This window comes from Candoia aspera, chromosome 1 (genome assembly GCF_035149785.1).
Source record: "Candoia aspera isolate rCanAsp1 chromosome 1, rCanAsp1.hap2, whole genome shotgun sequence".
Lineage (NCBI taxonomy): Eukaryota > Metazoa > Chordata > Lepidosauria > Squamata > Boidae > Candoia > Candoia aspera.
Genome location: NC_086153.1, coordinates 245,813,882 through 245,836,972, shown reverse-complemented (window position 1 = coordinate 245,836,972; position 23,091 = coordinate 245,813,882). Strand labels below are relative to the sequence as shown.

General features: G+C 38.9%; 1 protein-coding gene across 6 annotated transcripts in view; it reads right to left on the bottom strand.

Annotated features, from left to right (window-relative positions):
- SOX6 (SRY-box transcription factor 6) overlaps positions 1 to 23,091 on the bottom strand; it is a 389,110-nt gene that overhangs the window by 159,508 nt on the left and 206,511 nt on the right. For all 6 annotated transcript variants that reach the window (XM_063289410.1, XM_063289408.1, XM_063289412.1 and 3 more), the window contains exons 5-6: positions 10,438 to 10,610; positions 6,993 to 7,061 (exon numbers count right to left, since the gene is read on the bottom strand). In XM_063289410.1, the coding sequence (XP_063145480.1) occupies positions 6,993 to 7,061; positions 10,438 to 10,610 (242 nt within the window). The remainder of the gene's footprint in view (positions 1 to 6,992; positions 7,062 to 10,437; positions 10,611 to 23,091) is intronic.

The following is a 23,091-nucleotide window of genomic DNA, read 5'->3' as shown; positions in this document are numbered from 1 at the left end:
ACCAATTCCAACCTCACCTCCTGCAGATATTGTCCCAGATCCACTAGCACGTTAAATTGGCTCGCTCCTGATGAGCATCCCAAGCTCGCCCCTGCAGAGCGTCGCATGGTGTCCCTATCACTGGAACCCTTACCTCACGGAGTTCTCCCAAAATAAAAATTTCCTTGACCAAATTGAAATTCCCCCAAGTGTATCTTCAAATGTTTTCAGGATTGGAGAGGCAAAGGAGAGGTAGCACAAACCACAGGCCTGCAGTGTGGCAAGAGCACTCTGTCAGTGATTGACTGCCTCCCCTCTCATCCTCCCAATCTGAGTCTCAGCAAGGTTCTAAATCATTGCCAAAAAATTGACATGAGTAGAACAGGCTCTATCTCCAGAGCTCCCTGAAAAGTATGAACCACAGGGCAGAAATCAAGAGTTAACATTGGAAAAACTTTAGCAACTTTCTATGCCAGCACCAATGCTCATCAGGCCAATTTTAATTCAAAAGTACTTTACAAATGTTTGGTCCTCATGCAGACTCACTAGTTAGAAGCATTTTTCAACAGTACTGTATCTGCAAATACTGTTGAAACTTGATTCTTTTATCATTTTTAATAAATATTATTTTATATCATTATTATTATTATTATTATTATTAAGAATTATAGTCAAAATCTTGAGAAGGATAGCTGTTATGAAATTATATTAATTCAGTGTGGCTTCAATACGCCCCAGGAGGTGAGATTAGCCCCATCACTCCTAGCCTTCTGGAGGGAATTGAAGACCTGACTCTGCCATCGGGCTTGGGGCAGGGAGGAGAATAATCATACTTGGGGTTGGCTAGTGCCTTGAAGTGCCCCTCCTATGCAAGGATTGAATGAGACCATAGCCATCGGGATTTTATTATATTTGGTGGTTTTTAAAATTGTAGTCTATATTTTATATTGGAATTTTATTGTATAGTTATTGTTTTATGCTGTAAACCGCCCAGAGTCCCTCTGTTCGGAGGAGCTGGGCGGTGACAAATTTGATAAATAAATAAATAAAATGTCTGACTTTCTTTAGGTTGCTGCCTATAGAATAAAAGTTCATATGGAACACAACATGTATTATTGTCTTCCATTTATGCTCTATTTGATATTTCATCTTTAAATTATGTTTAAGGCTTCTGAAGCTATAATACTGGTGACAGCCTCTTACATTTGTTTTTATTATTTTTTAATGACCTATATATTTTGGCAGTTGACAAATTTATGTGCTATGTGTCATGTTCACTGATTCAATGTAGTTTATACATCGTAACGTTTCACATGCCATGGCGCTGAAGCGCATTTCTATTTGGGAGGGAGCTGCTGTGAGACCTTGTACCAAGCTCTGTATGTGAAATCAGTACAATGGAATGTGTTTGGGTTATTTTCTCTGCTCAAGGACTTTTCCCACAGACCATCAGAAACTGTTAGGAGCACCTGGGATTGTGAACTTGAGAAGATTCTACGGGAGGAGGGATTTCATTTGCACCGAGGGTTTTTAGTTTGAATTTGGTGTGCTTTCATCATTCTCAGCTTTCTCTGTGATCCTGCATACTATTCTTTAATAAATCAGATATCTTTGAATTCCTACTCATGAGTCTGATGGTATTTTAGAATAGGCGACCATTACATAAAGCTGAGAATCCCCCAAAGTTGTACAGTTAGCTCCTACCAAGATCAGTCTCTTGTGAGGGAAAATAGTTACGATGGCTGAGTCAAAATCCATGACCAGGGGACTCGAGGAGATGGCTAGCTTGATGCCCGAGTTGACGGTCAAGAGCAGAGAACTGAATCTCACCACAGAACCTTCAGAATCCTGAGACTTGTCAAGGGATGAATCGAATTCCAATCCTGATTCAGAGGAATCTGACAATGGGGAAGAGCCAAAGCAACTGGCACCCAGCGAATTGCTCGCAGAGTTGATCACCTTGGATGAAGTGGGGGAACCCCAACCAGGGACGTTGGGGACGTCCTGGAAGTATCGGTTCCCGCTAACCCCAGACAAAGAATCTACTATGGTGTCAACTGAGAGGAAACCAGGCATGCGAAGGAGAGGGGACTCTCAAACCCCTGAGAGACCAAGAGTGGTGGAGGCCAAAATAGAATCGATGGAGTACATGTTGAAAAACCTGTCTTTGTCACTGGAGGGGCAGGAGAGACGCGGAGGAGATCCCAGCTTCCCGCAACCATCCCCCATCCTCCCATCCAGACCGCCAGCGGAGCGGGGCCGGAGACAGCTCCAGGATGAATCTCCACCCCGCAGAGCCCGGCCATCAGTATCCCCACCCCATAAAGGGAAAGCTACTGTAACCTGGGGCAGTGCTGAATTGGACGCCTGAATGCCAGGCAGCATTTGAGAAATTAAAAACCCTTTTCACTGCTGAGCCTATTCTACAGCACCCTGATCCTGAGCGCCCCTTTGTGGTCCAAGCTGATGCTTCTGACTCCTCTACTGGGGCTATTTTGTTACAAAGGGATTCAGAAAATCACTTAAAACCCTGCGCTTATCTATCCAGGAAATTTTCTGAAACAACGCCATTGGCATGTTTGGGAAAAGGAGGCGTTTGCTGTAAAAGTAGCTTTAGAAACCTGGCACTATCTCCTTGAAAGTGCTAAATTCCCTTTTGAGGTTTGGACTGATCACAGGAATTTGGAAGCCCTCCACACCCCACGACGTCTCATCCCTAAACAGATTCGCTGGGCTCAGTTTTTCAGTCACTTTAACTTCCAGTTAAAATTTATCCTGGGAAAGAAAAACTTTCTGGCCGATGCTTTGTCACATTTACCTCAGGACCTTGACCAGGTGGCAGATGTGGTTGGGACTGTTCTCACTGAACCACAACTGGGCTTGGTTGCTGTCACTTGGAGCCAGACCCGTGCGCAGGTGGCCCCGCCCCCAGCACAGTCTGGGAAGTGGAAGGTGCAAGTTCCTTGTCAGTTACAGAAGGACTTTCTCCAGGCACTGAAATCTGACACTTGGTTGCTAGCTAATAGAGACAATGTTTCTTTTGAAAATGGTCTGGTGTGGGTGGAACACCACCTTTATGTGCCTGAAACTTTAAGAGCTGATGTTTTGCAGTGTTCCCATGATGATAAACTTGCTGGACACTTTGGTTTTGTCAAAACCTTGCATTTGGTTCGCCGTCAATTTTGGTGGCCAACCTTAAGACGTGATGTAAAAGACTATGTTGCTTCCTGTCCTGTTTGTGCCATGTCAAAATGAAAAGGGGGGAAACCACAGGGGATTCTACAGCCAGTGGCCAGCCCGTCCCGCCCCTGGGATGAGATTTCTATGGATTTCATTGTGGACCTACCTCCCAGTCAAAAGAAAACTGTCATTTGAGTTGTAAAGGATTTTTTCTCTAAACAAGCTCATTTCATTCCATGTGCATCCATCCCGTCAGCCCCACAATTAGCGCGCCTATTTCTCCACCACATCTACCACCTCCACGGTAGCCCCTCCTGTTTAATTTCTGACCGCGGCACACAGTTTACTTCCCAATTTTGGAAATCATTTTTAAAATTGATTGGCACTAAACAAGCACTGTCCACATCGTCCCATCCACAGACTGACAGTTCTACTGAGATTTTAAACTCCACTCTTGAACAGTTTCTTAGAGCATACATTAACTACCATCAGGACGATTCGGTAGAGTTGTTACCTTTTGCTGAAGTTGCTTACAACAATGCTGTGCATCAAAGTACCGGACAAACCCCTTTTCGCGTGGTTTCTGGTCACAACTTTGTTCCCATCCCCGAACTGCCACAGCCCCCTTCCCAAACATGTTCTGTGTCTGACTGGGCTGTTAAACTGTTTGATTCCTGGCCAGTAATTCAACAAGCTTTGGCTGATGCCCAGGCTGCTTACAAGTCTCAAGCTGATAAGCATTGTTCTTTACAACACGACTTCAAAGTTGGGGATCAGGTGTATCTATCTACTAAATTTATCAAATCACCTCAACCCTCTAAAAAACTTGCTCCCAAATTCATTGGTCCTTTTCCTGTTGTTCATCTTGTCAATCCAGTTACTGTTAAATTGGAACTGCCTCACAATTTGAAACGCTTGCACCCTGTTTTCCATTGCAGCTTGCTTAAGCCTGTGCACCACTCACCGCATTGGCACCCTCAACCTCCTCCTCCTGCTCCAATTATGATTGACGGCCAACAACACTTTGAAGTCAAGGATATCATTGATTCTCGCAAGCTTCGAGGCACCCTGCAGTATCTGGTCCGATGGAAACACTTTCCTCATCCTGAATGGGTGTCTGCCCACCATGTTAACGCTCCTCATTTAGTTAACCATTTCCACCTTGCTTATCCTTTGAAGCCTGCTGCTTAATGTATTCTTCATTTTGGGGTGGCAGTATGTCATGTTCACTGATTCAATGTAGTTTATACATCGTAATGTTTCACATGCCATGGTGCTGATGCGCGCTTCTGTTTGGGAGGGAGCTGCTGTGAGACCTTGTACCAAGCTCTGTATGTGAAATCAGTACAATGGAATGTGTTTGGGTTATGTTCTCTGTTCAAGGACTTTTCCCGCAGACCATCAGAAACCGTTAGGAGCACCTGGGATTGTGGACTTGAGAAGATTCTACAGGGAGGGATTTCATTTGCACCGAGGGTTTTTAGTTTGAATTTGGCAAGCTTTCATCATTCTCAGCTTTCTCTGTGATCCTGCATACTATTCTTTAATAAATCAGATATCTTTGAATTCCTACTCATGAGTCTGATGGTGTTTTAGAATAGGCAACCATTACACTATGTAAATAAACTTTTGGCAGCAGTTATTTACTTATGAAGTGTAATGCAAGAATATTTGATAAAATTGGTGCACCTTTAAGTTACAGTCCAGGAGTACTGAAATACAAGTAGTCACATGCCTAGATCCAAAGAACTGCATGACTAGCTTCATACACACATAGGCATCCTCAGTGTGCTTTTTCAAGAACACTCTGACAAGAAGAGTGATAGGATCATGGATTATCTTTCTATTCAAAGTTCATTAGGCTTTAAAACAATGTTGCTACTTATTTTCAAGCATTAAGTATAAACATTGTCTTTTGACGAACATTTATCTCTCTGTAAAGCATAATCCTAAAATGTATATTTCCATTGAAAGCATAGTCCTAATATGCACGAAGTACTCAATCATCATGAGTTAAGGACCAGGAACAACTGAATCTGCTGGGCAGAGCTTCTAGTTTTAACGTTATTTCAATTTCCCTTATTCCTTACAAGAAAACAAACCAAAAATAAGGACAAAAGCTCCATATATGTCAGTTGTGACGAGCTGCTTAAACATTATTTATCTAAAGCCTCTTGTGAATCTCAAGCAATACATTAAATATAAATCTCTTAATATAACTCTAACCGCACTGAGTTATAGTAGCCTTTCTCTTAAACTTTTTTGCATGCCTGATATGGCACTGACCCAGCAGCTCCAACAGCATCTAAAGCAATTCCTTGCAAGATGCTCCAGGAGAAGATGAAACAGCCACCAGAATCCTGGCAAACATACTGCGGAGGAGAAATGCTTAACCTGCCTGAAATCCTTTAATGAGTTTTCCCAATGCACACAAGAGAGAGAGGCAATCCACAGAAGCTTCTTGCACTAAACAGGCCCTCAACAACTGGATTGGCATAAAGTGACAAAATGTTTGGCAGCAGCTAAACTCCATAACTTAGTGAAAAAGACAAGAACAGAAGAAGATAGATTGGAGGCAATTTAGTTGTTTCTAGGAAGAGGAACTGCCACTTGATCCTAGTGACATATCTGTTAACCTTTGCTTCAAGTACAGAATAGAAGGCAATAAACAGGGAGTCAGCTAATGTTATGAAGTAACAACACCAAAAAGGCAAAGAGAAGGCAAAATTACCTGTAATATAACTTTCTATAAACTTGTAGCCATTGGACGTAAATTGTTCTTGGCCTTAGTATGATTACCAGAAGGTATATTATGATGCCAGCAACAGTATCCAACTAACTATGCAAATTGTAGACAGATTTTTACTTTCAGTTCAGCAATTTTTTGGACTATAAAAAATATGTCTGAAAAAGAAGAATCCATTCATCCTCCCATAATAAAACAGGTGTTAGAGCCGAACAAGGTATTCAGAAACAGCATGCGCAACCATCTTTCCAGGATTGTACCATTTCAGAGTATAGTAGGGATTCTCACACACAAAAGCATATACCAAATTTAGACTGGAACTCTTTTTTCTAACACACACACACAAAAGAAAATAATTCTGGGGAATCAGGCCAAAGAACTCCCCAATCCATGTTCCCACAGTGGATAATCACATGCAATAGAAAGCTTTTTTGTTGTTATGATCATTATTATTTTTTAAAAAGATAACTTATTGGTAACGATAACTTTGCTATAGCCATGATATAATACATTTATAAAAGAAAAAGAAAATAACCACAGCAGATACTAAAATAGCATTACCTTTTATATAGTCTATCTTTGGATATATTCAAGAAGGGATTATAATGAATGTTATTTCTTCCTGCATACAAATTAAAACTGGAATTGGTGCTCATGGCACATATACAATAACATCTGCCACCTACAAAATGCTGCTGCCCTCAACACGTACTGCACACCTACCCAGCAAGAGCTATAAAGGTTTTCTGTAATAACCCTATCAATGGAAAGCTGTTATGTCTTCATTGTAATAAAGCAATCCATAAACAACGACTGAGTCGCTACTTTTCCTCTGGAGCACATGTTAAACTATCTGTTTACCTTAGTGTTAAACGGTCAAATTTAAAACTAATGGATATCCTTCAAACAAAAGCTGTTTATTAACAAAAGATAGCTTCCACCAAAATATTTTCACACTTTTTTTTAATAGCAGACCATCCTCTTGGAAGCTCTTCTTAGTAGAGTAAAAGCAATTTTATTTTAAAGCTTCCCCTTCCTCTAAATGGAATTTAAGAATAATCAGAAGAGAGCAATAAAACACACTGACCTGAATTTGCTGCTGCAGGAGATTGATTTTGTGCTGCTGCTGCAGAAGTTGCTGCTGTTGTCTTGCAATCTATTGGAAATAAAATTTCCATTAAATTAAAATAGAGATGTTGAAATTCAGTATTATTCAGGGAGAACAAGTTCCTCCTGATAAGTTCTAAGATTCTTATTCTTTGCTACATTGAATCTTACTCCATGACTTAACTAAAATACCAGAAGGCGGTTTTAAAGATATTATTCATTAACCCAATCTTTAAAACATAATCAGGACTAGCTGGTTAAATTATCATGCATTTCATTGATTAATTTACATTTTTAAACTGCCCATCAAGTAATGGCCACTTTAATCAGGAGTAGATTAGCCGAAGGGCCTTCTCTTCCAGTTCAGCAAGGGCAGCCTCATTTCAGGTCATCTAATTCTTGGAAATGGGGTTGTGAGGCAGTCAAAGTAGGTGCATCTCAGCCATGAGGAACTCGTTAGAACTCTCCATCCAAAGCAGACTTCTTGGAACATATTTATACTTTTATACAACATTTACGTACAACTTCACTGTTTGAAAAAGCTTCTCTAGGAACTAAAACTATGTATTTATTTGTTTGTATATTACCTTTGCTAAGTTATATTTCTATTTAAGTTGCCTTGTTTGCTTTATTTTTAGCATTACTTTTATTTTTATTGTTATCTTGTGCTTGCTGTAGTTTGAATAGAAAAGCATTCTGTCTATATAATATAAACACAATAACTAATTATTATTTATTTATATTTATTTATATGTATTTCAAATTTTATCACTGCCCATCTCAAAGAGATGGGTGGTGTTGATTATTGCTGTTGTCTGGTTTCATTATGTTATCATTGTTGCCCTAGTGGGTCAATGGTTTATTATGTTATATTGCTTTTTACTTTTAGCTTCTGTTTTTGTTTTGAATTATATGTTTAGTATTGTATGTTTTAAGCTTTTGTATCATGGGTTCTAATAAGATCCTAGATATGTGTTTGTTTGTTTTTTGCTGTTCAGAGTCACATAAACGGAAATAAATAAATAAATAAATTTTTAAAAAGCTATGTTGCTATGTTTCAGTTGCACTACTACTTAAAGAATCAATTTATTGAATTTAAATTACTTTCAGGCTGGAGAATGCAAGAAATCCTAATGTCACAAGGAAAAAAAATCAAGAAATAGAATAGTTTACTTACACAATGCAATGTACACAATCTATTTCATTTCATTCATTAGATTTATTTTAATCCTGCTTTCCTCCAGAACCTCAAGATGGCAGACATAGCCTCACTTCTTCAACATTTTTCCCACAACAACATCCCTGTCAAATAAGTCATTCTAAGATACGGATGTATAATGGGCAAGTATAATGCCCTATACACTTTATCTTCCATTCTTTTCCAGTATACATTTCTGGGCTTCTGCCAAAGTACAAAGGCGCAGCACAGGAAATTGGGAAAGAAGAACATTAGATAAGATTTATATATTCAGACTGCACAGAATTCTGTGGCCTCTGCAGACCGAGGGGTTGCCTCTTTGCCCCTACAGCTGATTAAAAAGAACTTTCCACATATGAAAAACTATGCTAACCTACAATATGTTACTTTTCTAAGTATAGGGCACTATTTTATATATGGTAAAATACCCAGAAATGGAATCACCCTCCAGAATCTGAAGCTATAGACTTCTAAGATAATTTTCCAAACTTCGTAAAAGAAGTTCAAACTATCTTCAATTGCCTTAGGGTTATAAGATTGCCTCTTACATTGCTACACATGATCAGGTTGTTTGGGATTTCTAGGAAGAATTGCTTTCAGGGCTCTATGCCACAGTTTAGCGTATTGATTTTTACCATATTATTAATATTTTAAGATGCTTACTCTTATTGTCCCATCTTGTTATTGCAAGCACTCTTTAATGTTTCACTGAGATGGAGTGGGACAGGGCTAAACAAAAATGGTAACATTAATTCAATAGAGGGAATAAATCCATGCCTAAGAAGCAATGACCATGCAGAGGCAGGCATCATATTAAAAGTTTGCACCCAGGCTGTGGCAAAAGCTTGGTATAACTTGGGGGCTGATTCTATTAGAGCTTAAATGTTAGTACACAGTTCACTGCAGTTATAACTACAATATCTGAACAAATGAATATTCATACCCTTACGGAAACCAGTGAAGTACTACCACAGCATCTAATATTGATGGTGTTTGTGATTAAAAAGAAAGAGAGAAAGAAAGAAATTCAACCCACTACAGAGCAATTACCACAGTGCAGTCTCAATGTATAGGGCTTGACACCACAAAAGATGGCACAGGAGCACCATGTGGCTCAACTCCTGAATTTTATTTGCGAATTGGTTGAGCTACATGCTCGCTTCATTGAGCATGACAACCTAGTTTTAAGTGTCATTTAATTTTCATTTTGAAATATAATTACAAAGTGTTCACTGTAAGATATCACTCGTCTGCAAATGTGTCAAGATTAATTTGTGCTAGCTTATTCACAAGTGTCAATAGTTAATTACTGTGTCATCTCTGGATGGCTAAATGACATTCTAACTTCTGATTTTTTACAGTATTCCTTTATGTTATTTTCCATTAGGGACAAGTCCATATTCCTCACATGTGGGCAAATATTCAAGCACATAAAATACCAGACGTCACAACTCATTAAAATCAACAGAGCATACTTTGTGGTATATACTCTGTAAAACATATTTAACTGAAATGATAATTTTGGTTTAAAGTCAGATTCCTAAAAACTGCACATTAATTTAAAATGAATGCCCAAGGAACTCATGGCCTCCCTTGTTGTTAGTTTTTTTTTACACAAGATTTCTAATAGTTGAGTGGGTGCTTCTTGTGCGTTTCAGTTTTCTTTGAACTTCAAATGGTCAAATAATTATTTTGTCAACATGCATTTAATGATTACCTTATGAACCAGTAGGAAACATAGTCTTATAACAAGGTAACCATTTGTTAGAAATATTGGAATCTATGGGAGTAATCTACCAGATACAAATTAATGAAAGTTTGTGGGACCATTCACTGAACTCTTAGGAAAGGGGAAATGTAATTCTAAATAAATAATTAACCATCACTCCTATTAGGTTCGACTAAGACATTCTTTCATGGGTAGTTATAATTCATATTTTAAAACTATTTGTGTGTGTGTGTCAAAGCAGCATATTCTGCACTGATAACGCATCATTCACATCTATGGGAGATTCTAGTAAATCTCCATGATTTGTAAGTGGGACAGTTAACACAAATCTAAATAATAATAATAATAATAATAATACAGTAACATATACACAAGACCCATCTCTCTCTGTGTGTGTATAAATTAGTTCTGTTTTAATTCAGGGCTGAGTGCGAAATTAGCTCTAGTAAGATTTTTTTCAGATGAATGTTTTTAGATGTTGGCTATTTTGTCACTTACCTGTTCTTGCTGTTGGCGAGCGAGATCCATTTGCTGCCGTTGTTTTTCAATCTGCGATGCTGCCAGCTTTTTCTGCTCGTCATGGGCAGCCAGAAGCTGCTCCCGTAGGCTGATGAGCTGGGTAATCATGGTGGAGAGCTGTCTCTCCTTTTCTGCTAAGCTTTCAGGTGTACCTAAGGAGAAACAGAAAGATGGGGCATAAATAACAGACAAGTAAACAATCCAAAAGGATAAAACTACTTCTAGCTTACAGATGGCAACTTAAATATTTTATTAGAATATTTATTAATAAATTCTGCTACTGCATTTTTCAAAGGTAGGGATCTTTCCCTATCATCTGTGTAAGAGAAAACAGATAATTTCTCCCTACTGACAAGAGGTAGAATTAATTAAGTAATTTGCAGTAGCACATTCCTCTTTCCTTTCCATTCAAGTATAATGGCTCTTTAATGAATTACTACGTTCACAAAAAACATTAACATAGTGTCATCCCCCCCAATTAAATACTTTTAAATAAACAAAATGTAAAACAACCCTAAATCCTGTTTATTTAAAAAAATGGGCTAATTTTTCAAAGATTTCCAGCATTCACAAGAAGTGAATATATCAATAGAGCATCCCAAGATATGTTCCATTTTTATTACTAAGAAACTGTCATGAGTACGGATGGTGAGCAGGAGGGGCCCCCTATCCAGGGGGGGAAACGCATGCGTTTCCCCCCCTGGATAGGGGGCCCCTCCTGCTCACCATCCGTACTCATGACAGAAACCCTGGCTAACATAAACCTTCATTAGGATTGAAGCCAACTAGCTAAACTGAACCTAGTTTATACATTCCTTAAAAATATATCTGTTGAAAAAGTACTACATATAGCACAGTTATAATGTAAAGTTAAAATCAAGCAGAACAGGCTGAATGGCCATGGTCTAGTTTTCTTTTGTTCTGATGTCAGAGCAAAAGGAAACTATATCACGGGATTCAGCCCAAAAGCTCATCGCTGCTTTATTTATGTCAGCTGTAAAAACCTACACCAATATATTAGCAGGAAATTATTTGCATTAACAACCCACTTGTTCTGTTGAGGACTGTCTGTAAATAGTTTATTTTTTGAACTGTGATTTAATAACAGAATTATCAGAATATGTATGCTTTTTTGCAGCTTCCAGGAAACCATTTGACTAATTTCCATGCCTATATTGAAACTACTGACAAAAATCTTTGAAGCACTAAGAATGGAAGAAGATACATCTGAGGCGAATCATTCATGCAAAACATACATAGAAATCTCTAATAATTTTCCATTGGCTCTGGTAGTTATATGCTACATGGTATGTTGTTATGAAGCCCAGCACCTGTCAGCTTTTCGTTTAGTTAGCAAGTTTTGGCCCCAGCAAGAAGCAGCAACAACTAAGAAGAATCAGTCCTAGTTAGTACTGGATAAGGGATAATCATTTCAGAACTTTTGGGTAGACTGAGATACAGGGGAAAAAAAACCTAGAGGAGGGAACACCAAAGTACTTCCATTATGATACCAAGAAAACTGCATGGATACACTCATTAGAAGTGGAGTTTCATTCAAGGACATTGTTACTTTTTAGTGGGTATTGAGCTATATTCTCACACTGTCAAATTTAACCTTGAAATCAGAATTTTTAAAAATTATGTTTATATATTTACATATTTCTATAATATCAGCAGTTTAACACCTTGGTTTCAAATAATTTTCTTTCTTTATATCTTCTGTAATTTAGAACAAAATAAGTGCATGCAAGGCATGTAAAGCCATGAGATTGCAAAACCAATTGCGCAATATATTCTGCACAAAAATGAAGACAGAAAGGCTCTAAGGCACCCAACCACAAGTAATAACAGTAGTATTGCACTTTCAGGTTACAAGGCTTGGAACTAAAGTGAATTCAGAAACTAAAATGAATAACTGATAAAGTACTAAAGGAAAGGATTAGCAATTGCAACTGGAAAAAATCAAAGTCAGCTAATATATCTTCTGTGGAAAGTCTCCTCCTTTGCACCAGAAAAGCAGAATTCTACACATGCCTCATTTCATCTTTGCACATTGTATAGTTAGAAAAACTGGGATGCAATCAATGTGGTTAAAATAATACATTTGATCAGCTTTTAAGAAAAAAAAGTATTTATTCATGAATAGTTTCAAGTCCAGCTTTAGACACCAGGAATAAAATATCCATTCCACAACATTTCCCAAAAAAGACAATATAAGGATTGAATAGTAACTAGCAGGATAATGTTAACAGCCACATTTAAGTCAGCTCCAGTATTTCCTTATCCTTCCTTCCCTGATAAATGTGTTCCTTCTATTAATAGGATACTAAAACTCAGTCACTCATGCATCCTGAGTGCCTGTCTACCCTATGTCTGAATGAGCAGAATTCAATTCATTCCAAGGATGCAGTGTGTTATAGCTTTTCGTGGTCCTCAAAATGGGTGCAAAGTACTAACAAAGCTGAGTGCCAATCTACTTTGGTGACTAGAGTTTTGGTATTCTATTTGAGAAACCAAAGTTCAGTTCACAGCTCAGTCACTGAGCTCATTAGATGGTTAGGAGCAAACCGTTACTCATCATACTCATAAAAGTACTGTGCATATAGAATGGTTTTATCCTGTCAAATAATGAAAAATGGAAACATGGGTGAAGGTAAACAAGCAGAAGATACACAGGGATCTTCAAATCACATTTATACCAATGCAAGCTAAAAAATACACCATGCCTCATGTAGAAGTTAGGCTTTGCATGTCCAAGTCCTAGGTTAAGTCTTTTGCATCCATAATAATTTTATAACAGGTTTAATGTGAATTGGTTTGACACCATGAGAGAGTACATGAGAGAGTTATGATTTTCACAGAATGCAAATTGGTGGCAGCACCACAGATTAAGGCATGGGGATAGGTATATTTAAACTCACACAGACATATCGAGGAATCATTTAAGTATAACCTCAACTTGCACTAGTTACACAGCAAGATACAGGGAGAGAATAGGATATTTGTGCAGCCCACTTGTTCACTGGCCAACATTTCAGCCTGTGCACTGAGGCAATGTTGATAGGAAGTGGACAATTTTAGCTGCAACACAGTGTAAACTCTGTTCCATTGGACAAAGTGTACTTCCATCTACAGCAAGATAGCTGTGCATCAGATAACAAAGCTGCAAACCATGTTTCCATTTATGTTGGAAAGTTATCTGAAAAGAAGTTTTTCCCTTCTTGCCTTCTCTCCAAGCCTCAATCTCAAGAGCTATTTAACTTCTGAACAAGGTGGCCGTGTCCACATTCAAGTGGCCAAACTCAGAAATACCACAGGTAGCCCACTAGGAATAAAACGTATTTAAAAAAAACATTTATCTACTTTTATCCACTAACATTAGTGGATTAAAGTTTACTTCGTCCACTGCACATTTGCCTTCTACTGTACACATCAATGGCATTTTACAGAGATGCTGCTGCAGAGCCAGCAGTAATCCAGCCCTGCTTTCCTACGGCATATATGAAGCCAAGAGGCTTTAGGGACACTGATACAGGTTTCTGTTGCTTCCATATATTCTCCTACTGAAATGAGAAAGGGGGGGGGGGACAGGGATTGAAATAATTAATTTACTCTCCAGCCACCATTCCCACTAATCCATTTGCAGTGGCCTAAATATAAATAAAGAACAAAGAAATGAGCTGCAATGATTGGTTTCTTATTGTTTAACCATACGCTGTCGTCATCTCTTTGCTACCCACGTGCTATGACGCTCTTAATAAATTATCAAACAAATAAGCTTTTCTGCTAAGTTGAAAAGCACATCTCTATTTATCTATTTTTAAATAATGAAGAATCTGCAGGCCAAACTTGCTGTGAAGTGAAGAAGATCCTTACCATGGCTCTCATCAAATAAAGATACCAGCTTCCACAATACATTACCCATGACACGTTCACCATTCTCTGACTTTAAACTGAATCAGTCTGCTAACTCTAAAGATATGGTGAAAACCATGCCACCCTCCCCCACCTCCAGATTTCCAGTGGGGTCTTCCTTATATCCCCAAATCACATCTGTCTTGAGTTTCTCTCAGATTTGTCAGGTGGATCAGTGCTCCCCAGGGCCTGCTCCAGCTGAAGTATTTTAATTTGACTAAACACCTGATTTATTTTATCTCTCCAATGAGAAAGGCAGTTTGTCTTAATAGAGCCTGTCAGCCCACAATCCCATTCAGAGCAATTTACAGGCAGCCAGGGACGCTGGGAAAGAAGAATGCTATAATTCTGTATTTTATCCTCCTCCCGAAAGCACCTAAAAGCAGCTATTCACAGCTCCTGCATGTGGCATTTTAGGACTGAATTAGCTTTTTATTCAAGTAACTACATTTGTTGTGAATAGCTTATCTGTAAAATTGCCACATTCACTACTGATTTTATTAACCTTTGGCTCTATTGCAAAATGGTCTTCAGTTAGGAAGGACCTTTAAATTTGACATATTTTTTTTCAAGAGACGTTTTATTCTAGCGACTTCAAATTTACTGAATTTGATCCATTGAGTCCTTTAGCACTTATATTCAAAACTTTATGTCTCGCTGGGAAAATCAATATCATGTGTGGAAACCTTTTATTTTATTTTAAAGACGACACTTCCCACTAACAAACCAACAGTAGTGCATTAACTGCTGTCATCATATGATGATTCTTTAAAAAAACGTAAGATCCTTACACTGGCTCTTCAATTTATGATTGCTGTATATTTCCATGGCTTGGAAACTATATATAAATCAACAAACTGAAAGTAAAATATTTATTTAAGCAAGAAGGTATACAAGCAGAACATTTGCCTTTTTGTCCCTATAGCTTCCACTGCTAATGAGACAAGTTCTTTTTTAAACCTGAATAGCATTTTAGCTCTTTAACTAAGAGAAACGCTACAAAAACCAGACTCCTGCCACATAAACAGCTTTGTTTACATAATGGGCCTTCCCCTTCCTTCACATTAACACCTTACCTGCCCAAAGCTATTGCATATCTTTCCCATCCTCCAGAGCAATTTGTGAGGACACATGGGATATGCAGGAGGAAGAACAAGTATATTCAGAACTGTGCTATAAATATGTTTAAACAGAGATGTGCGCCCATCCCCATAAAGGACAAAAGCCAAAGAATTGTTAAGAATCGAACTGAGATACATTTTTATTTTTTTTAATCCGTTCAATCGTGTCCAGTTCTCAGAGACTGCCTGGACAAGTCCCTGCAGTTTTCTTGGCAAGGTTTTTCAGAAGTGGTTTGCCCTTGCCTGCTCCCTTGGGCTGAGAGAAAGTGACTGGCCCAAGGTCTCCCAGCTGGCTTTGTGCCTAAGGCGGGACTAGAACTCACAGTCTCTCCGTTTCTAGCCCAGGGCCTTCACTACTACACCAAACTGGCTCTCTTAAGATACAGATTCCTTCATCTAAAATGTTTTTTTAAAAGATATCTGAAGGATTAGTATAAAATGAAAATACTTTTATTAAAGATAAAAGCTAATTTCAATAATGTAGTATATTATGCTATAAAACAAAGCAGGTCATAGAGATAAAGGGTTGACCTCCATAATTCGTTAAAGATAATAAAAAGAATATAGTGGGTGGGAACATGAGATATGTAAAATTGGCATAGTTATTTCACCATTACAAGATTAGAGAAACAAAAAAGCTATTACATTATAAGTAATCTATTATTACAAATAGCCCTCATTATTTCCTTGGCTAACAAAGTCCAACCAATTCAAAATAGTTTTAAACAGAACATTTTAACCTGTTCTTTTAAACAAAGCATAAAATCTATCTGGAATTTCATTTTTTTCAATATCAAAAAAAAATCAATTACCTGAATGGAAAAAAAGATTATGCATAGGACAATATCAAATAAGTAGATATCATTATTGACATATTAAAAGGAATTAAAGGCAGATCACTACATTTGCAAATTATAATTTAATAAAATAACAACATATTTGTATGATCAGGGCAAATACTCCAATATTAAAATAAAACTGAATTAATTGTCCTTACAGTTTAAATATACGTTTGTATCCAAAAACTAAAACAGAATGCTTGACATAAAAGAAAGGGCATTTGATTTTAGGTGCCCCAAGATATAACTTCATTAAACTCTTATACAAGAGAATGCAGCAAACATCAGATAGATGGTGATATTTCTACTTCACAGACTGTGGGCAGCCACTTAGCATTTACCTTGTTTTATTAGGTCACTTTTCAAATGCCAGAAAACAGGACAACAAAGAAAACAAAAATAAACTAAGAGGGGTCTAGAAAAGAGAATGTAACAATTGAAGAAAAGTACTTTCGAGATAAAAGTCACTTTGTGGTGTTTGCTTGTCCTTAAAGCCTCCTTCTTCTATACCCAGGCATCTAATTTAAGTTTTAACTTGAACAGCAGTTTTAAAAGCCTTCCACTCTAAAGAACCCCCAAATGCATCATAAAGATAAAGACTTCAGCCTTCAACCACAAAAGACTTCTATTATCTTATCAGTCTTCAGTTACAACAGCTGAACTAATATGACTAAGTTTTCAATGACTTTTTCAGTTTTTCAGTTGAGAAAGAGAGAGACAAAGCCTGTACACTGGATAACTGGAATTCCTTTATTCCATGATCATTTAGCAATTGCGATGCTTCCATATGCTACTGTGTAGTTCTTAGTCAATAAAAGTAATTTCAATACTGCAGTGGTTTTTCATAGCATACTTTGCAAACATGTTCCAGTCCAGAATGACTCATTCACTGAATGCACAGACTCCACCCAAGTCAAAGAAATATGCTAATTTAAGTCACTTCCAAACTCCAAATCAGAAAAGAAAACTGGGCAGATTACAAATGATTATCACTGCTTGTTTTGTTCATTATTTCATGTTCATTATTTTCATGTGTCCAATCACTATTCTTCAGCAAAGGATCGTTAGCTTGCCGTGGTGCTGGAGCTTGAGCACGTCAATGATGCCATGAGCTAAATTGTGAAGGGCCACCCAAGATGGGAAGGTCATGACAGAGAGGTCAGACTAAATGCGATCCCTGGGGAAGGTAATGGCAACCCACCCCAGTATTCTTGCCGTGAAAACTAAATGGATCAGTACAACCAGAGATATGTCGGTATACCATCGGAAGATGAGACCCCCAGGTTGGAAGATGGTCAAAATGCTACTGGGGAGGAACAGAGGATGAGTTCAACTAGCACCAGACGTGATGACGCAGCTAGCTCAAAGCCGAAAGGACGGCTAGCAGCCGACGGTGCTGGTGGTGAACGGTGAATCCGATGTACTAAGGATCAACACACCATTGGAACCTGGAATGTAAGAACTATGAGCCAGGGCAAATTGGATGTGGTTATTGGTGAGATGTCAAGATTGAAGATAGACATTTTGGGTGTCAGTGAACTGAAATGGACTGGAATGGGCCACTTCACATCAAATGACCACCAGATCTACTACTGTGGACAAGAGGACCACAGAAGAAATGGAGTAGCCTTCATAATTAATAGTAAAGTGGCTAAAGCAGTGCTTGGATACAATCCAAAAAACAATAGAATGATCTCAATTCAAATTCAGGGCAAGCCATCTAACATCACAGTGATCCAAATATACGCCCCAACCACAGATGCTGAAGAAGCTGAAGTAGAGCAGTTCTATGAGGATCTGCAGCACCTACTGGACAACACACCTAAAAGAGATGTTATTTTCATCACGGGAGACTGGAATGCTAAGGTGGGCAGTCAAAAGACACCTGGAATTACAGGTAAGCATGGCCTGGGAGAACAAAACGAAGCAGGACATAGGCTGATAGAATTTTGCCAAGACAACTCACTCTGCATAAGAAACACTCTCTTCCAACAACCTAAGAGATGGCTTTATACATGGACTTCACCAGATGGACAACACCGAAATCAGATTCACTACATCCTTTGCAGCCAAAGATGGCGGACATCTATACAGTCGGTAAAAACAAGACCTGGAGCTGACTGTAGTTCTGATCACAAACTTCATATTGCACAATTTAGGATCAGGCTAAAGAGATTAGGGAAGACCCACAGATCAGCTAGATATGAGCTCACTAATATTCCTAAGGAATATGCAGTGGAGGTGAGGAATAGATTTAAGGGACTGGACTTAGTAGATAGGGTCCCGGAAGAACTATGGACAGAAGTTCGCAACATTGTTCAGGAGGCGGCAACAAAATACATCCCAAAGAAAGAGAAAACCAAGAAGGCAAAATGGCTGTCTGCTGAGACACTAGAAGTAGCCCAAGAAAGAAGAAAAGCAGAAGGCTCAAGATCCTGCAAGGTAGACTTCAGCAATTCACAGAGCAAGAATTGCCAGATGCACAAGCTGGGTTTAGAAAAGGCAGAGGAACTAGGGACCAAATTGCTAATATCCGCTGGATAATGGAAAAAGCCAGGGAGTTTCAGAAAAACATCTATTTCTGTTTTATTGACTATTCTAAAGCCTTTGACTGTGTGGACCATAACAAATTGTGGCAAGTTCTTAGCGGTATGGGGATACCAAGTCATCTTGTATACCTCCTGAAGAATCTGTATAACGACCAAGTAGCAACAGTAAGAACAGACCACGGAACAACGGACTGGTTTAAGATTGGGAAAGGAGTATGGCAGGGCTGTATACTCTCACCCTACCTATTCAACTTGTACGCAGAACACATCATGCAACATGCTGGGCTTGAGGAATCCAAAGCTGGGGTTAAAATCACTGGAAGAAACATTAACCATCTCAGATATGCAGATGATACCACTTTGATGGCTGAAAGCGAAGAGGAACTGAGGAGCCTTATGATGAAGGTGAAAGAAGAAAGTGCAAAAGCTGGCTTGCAGCTAAACCTCAAAAAAACCAAGGTTATGGCAACCAGCTTGATTGATAACTGGCAAATAGAGGGAGAAAATGTAGAAGCAGTGGAAGACTTTGTATTTCTAGGTGCAAAGATTACTGCAGATGCTGACTGCAGTCAGGAAATCAGAAGACGTTTAATCCTTGGAAGGAGAGCAATGACAAATCTCGATAAAATAGTTAAGAGCAGAGACATCACACTGACAACAAAGGTCCGCATAGTTAAAGCAATGGTGTTCCCAGCAGTAACATATGGCTGCGAGAGCTGGACCATAAGGAAGGCTGAGAGAAGGAAGATCGATGCTTTGGAACTGTGGTGTTGGAGGAAAATTCTGAGAGTGCCTTGGACTGCAAGAAGATCAAACCAGTCCATACTCCAGGAATAAAGCCAGACTGCTCACGTGAGGGAATTATTTTAAAGGCAAAACTGAAATACTTTGGCCACATAATGAGAAGACAGGACACCCTGGAGAAGATGCTGATGCTAGGGAGAGTGGAGGGCAAAAAGAAGAGGGGCTGACCAAGGGCAAGATGGATGGATGATATTCTAGAGGTGACGGACTCGTCCCTGGGGGAGCTGGGGGTGTTGACTACTGACAGGAAGCTCTGGCGTGGGCTGGTCCATGAAGTTACGAAGAGTCAGAAGCGACTGAACAAATAAACAACAACAAATGACTATTGCCTTTTGATTCTTTTCAAGTATAGGTGGCTTTTTTTTTCCTGAAGAAAAAGAAAACTACACCAAAAAGAAAAAAGAAAAGAAAGACGTTGGCAAGCCACAAGCCTTTATTTTGCAACATAAACACCTGATAACTCATTGCAAAGATCTGGATGTACACACCATATACAATAGACTCACACCTTAGTTACCTCTTGCTTGGATTACTGTAAGGTGCTCTACATGGTGCTGCTCTTGAGGAGAACTTGGAAGCTGCAGCTGGTCTAGGATATAAGAGGGTGGGCAGCTTTTGACATTTCACCATACAGCACATGCAAGCTGCTGCTTTATGAACTGCACTGGCTTCCAGCGGCTTCCAGGTATGATTCAAGGTGCTGTCTGTCTGTCTGTCTGTCTATCTATCTATCTATTTGTATTTATCAAATTTTTATCACCGCCCATCTCCCCCCACAAGGAGGGACTCTGGGCAGTTTTATTACCTATAAATTCCTACATGGCATATGGCAGCCAGGCACTTTGCACTCCTGTCTCTGATTCTTTCTGCTTACCCCACCAGATCTGACAGGAAGGACATGCTCTGGATCCCTTTGATTAAGTAATGTTATCTTGTTGGACCCAGGAGTTGTGCCTTCTCTGTTGCTGTGCCTCTCCTGTAGAACAGCACCATCCAGAGCAATGTCTCTCAGCCTTGGTAACTTAAAGATATGTAGACTTCAACTTCAACACATGCTGGCTGGAGAATTCTGGGAACTGATGTCCACATATCTTAAAATTGCCAAGGCTGAGAAACACTACCCCAGAGATTTGTAAGGCACTCAGAACCTGGCTGTTCCCTCGGGCATTTGGGCTGGGTTATTAAACGAGCTATGCTGGTTGACTGGTTTAATTGCTGTTTTTTTGGGGTGGTGGTGGTAAATTGGGAATAATTTTTACTGATCCAGACTTTATTATTGGTTGTTTAATTTTATTGTTGCATGGTTTTAACTTCTTGTATCCCTAACACTGATCTTCCTTTATGATGCTAACCTGAGCAGACTGAAGTGAGTTTTCTGAGGATAATTTCTATAACATAAAACTGGGTTTTGGATGAAAGAAAATAATTAGATAGAAAACCTACTAATAAGGCAAATGTGGAATAGTCTTAATATAAGTACATACTTATAGTCTGGGGCAAGATACATTTTTTAAAAAAATCTGTTCAATCATGTTAATTCTCGGAGACAAGTCCCTGAAGTTTTCTTGGCAAATTTTTCAGAAGTGGTTTGCCATTGCTTCCTTCCTAGGGCTAAGAGAAAGTGAATGGTCCAAGGTCACCCAGCTGGCTTCGTGCCTAAGGTGGGACTAGAACTCACAGTCTCCTGGTTTCTAACCTGATGCCTTAACCACCACACCAAATTGGCTCCATTGAACACATTCAAATCTTGCTTTTTAATCAATACTACCCTAAGAGGGGGAAAAAATTGTTATACTGTGTGTAGTTGGTAGTAATAGTGTGAAAGGAGAATGCCAAATCCTCCTTTCTGAAATGTTGAGCAGTTTCTATCAAAAGATAAAGACTAGTCTTCCACAGAGAATCAGTTTGGCCTAGTAATTAAAGACATTTGGCTAGAATACAGGAGACTGTCAGTTCTAGTCCTGCTTTAGGCACAAAGCTATCTGCTTCATTTTGGACCAATCACTCTCTTTCAACCTTAGGAAGAAGGCAGTGGCAAAGAGCTTCCAAAAATGTTGCCAAGAAAACTGCGTGGACCTGTCCATGAAGGCATCAGGAGTCAAAACTGATTTGAAGGTGCATGCACTACAAAGTCTTCCTCAAGAGGCTACTGTGTACATGTTGGCTGTGATTAGGGCAATTCTACTCCCAACACATCTGGAGATGGTTAAAATTCTGAGAGGGAGGGAGAGAGAAGGCTGCTGTTTAAGTTATGTCTGTTTTAGGTAACAATTAGTTGAAGCACAAGTTGGATCTGCAAATACACAAATGGAGCCTTATCAAATGAAAAGGTATCTGGCTGCACTCAGGACTCTTCCAAAGCTTCCTTGGAGGAAGAAACAAGCAAATAATTGTTGGCCCTCCATTTCTGAAATTATAAGATATTGAGCAGTTAAAAAAAAACTGCTATCACTCTTTGCAAGATACAGAGATACCTTGGTAGGCATAAAACAGAAGATAATTCATTGCTTATATTAGCAAAAGAAGAGATAAAAGAGAGTGCCAGTTTGGTGTAGTGGTGAAGGCACCAGACTAGAAACCAGAAGACTGTGAGTTCTAGTCCCATGTTAGGCACAAAACCAGCTGGGTGACCTTGGGCCAGTCACTCTCTCTCAGCCCTAGGAAGCAGGCAAGGGCAAGCCACTTCTGAAATCTTGCCAAGAAAACTGCAGGGACTTGTCCAGGCAGCCACCAGGAGTCAAGACTGACTCAAAGGCAGCAATAGAAACCAAATCAGAAAGGGCTACTTAAGGTGGATATGCCGTCTAGATTTTTCTTCTACCACAGAAATACTTTCAAATCTTTACTTTAGATCATTTGGTCCACAGTATGGTCATGGATCTGCCAGATGGACTATCCAGTTTAAGGTTACAGATCAGTATTTGATAATGAGACTATCAGTTTGGTGCATGGAGGTTTTGGCATATTACTTTTCCAAGGCTTTGTCTATCTAAAACATCCATAAAAGTTTTTTTTTCAAATGTCTTCACTGCCATTTCAGCAACTACATCTGCTTTTGGCAAAGCATAATTCTCCTTTATCCAAATGGCAACTAGACAACACATCACCAATGTGACAATGTCAAAAGATGACATCAAATCTTAATAAACATAAAGCCAAAACAGAGTGAAAGTGGTAGTACTGACCTAGTTCTGAATAAATTTCCTGAAAATATCTGTATCTCTTTTGGTTGCATGAAGCCAAAAAACAGATCAGAGTGAAATAATTACTTTTTGCTCATGGATAATAAGTTATGAGTATTTCCATTCCAGTTCACAGCCCCATCAAAGCAACTGCAAAGTGTGGGGGTGCATTCATAAGGAAAGGAATTTTTTCATGAAACCCTATCCATTTCAGGTCAGCTGT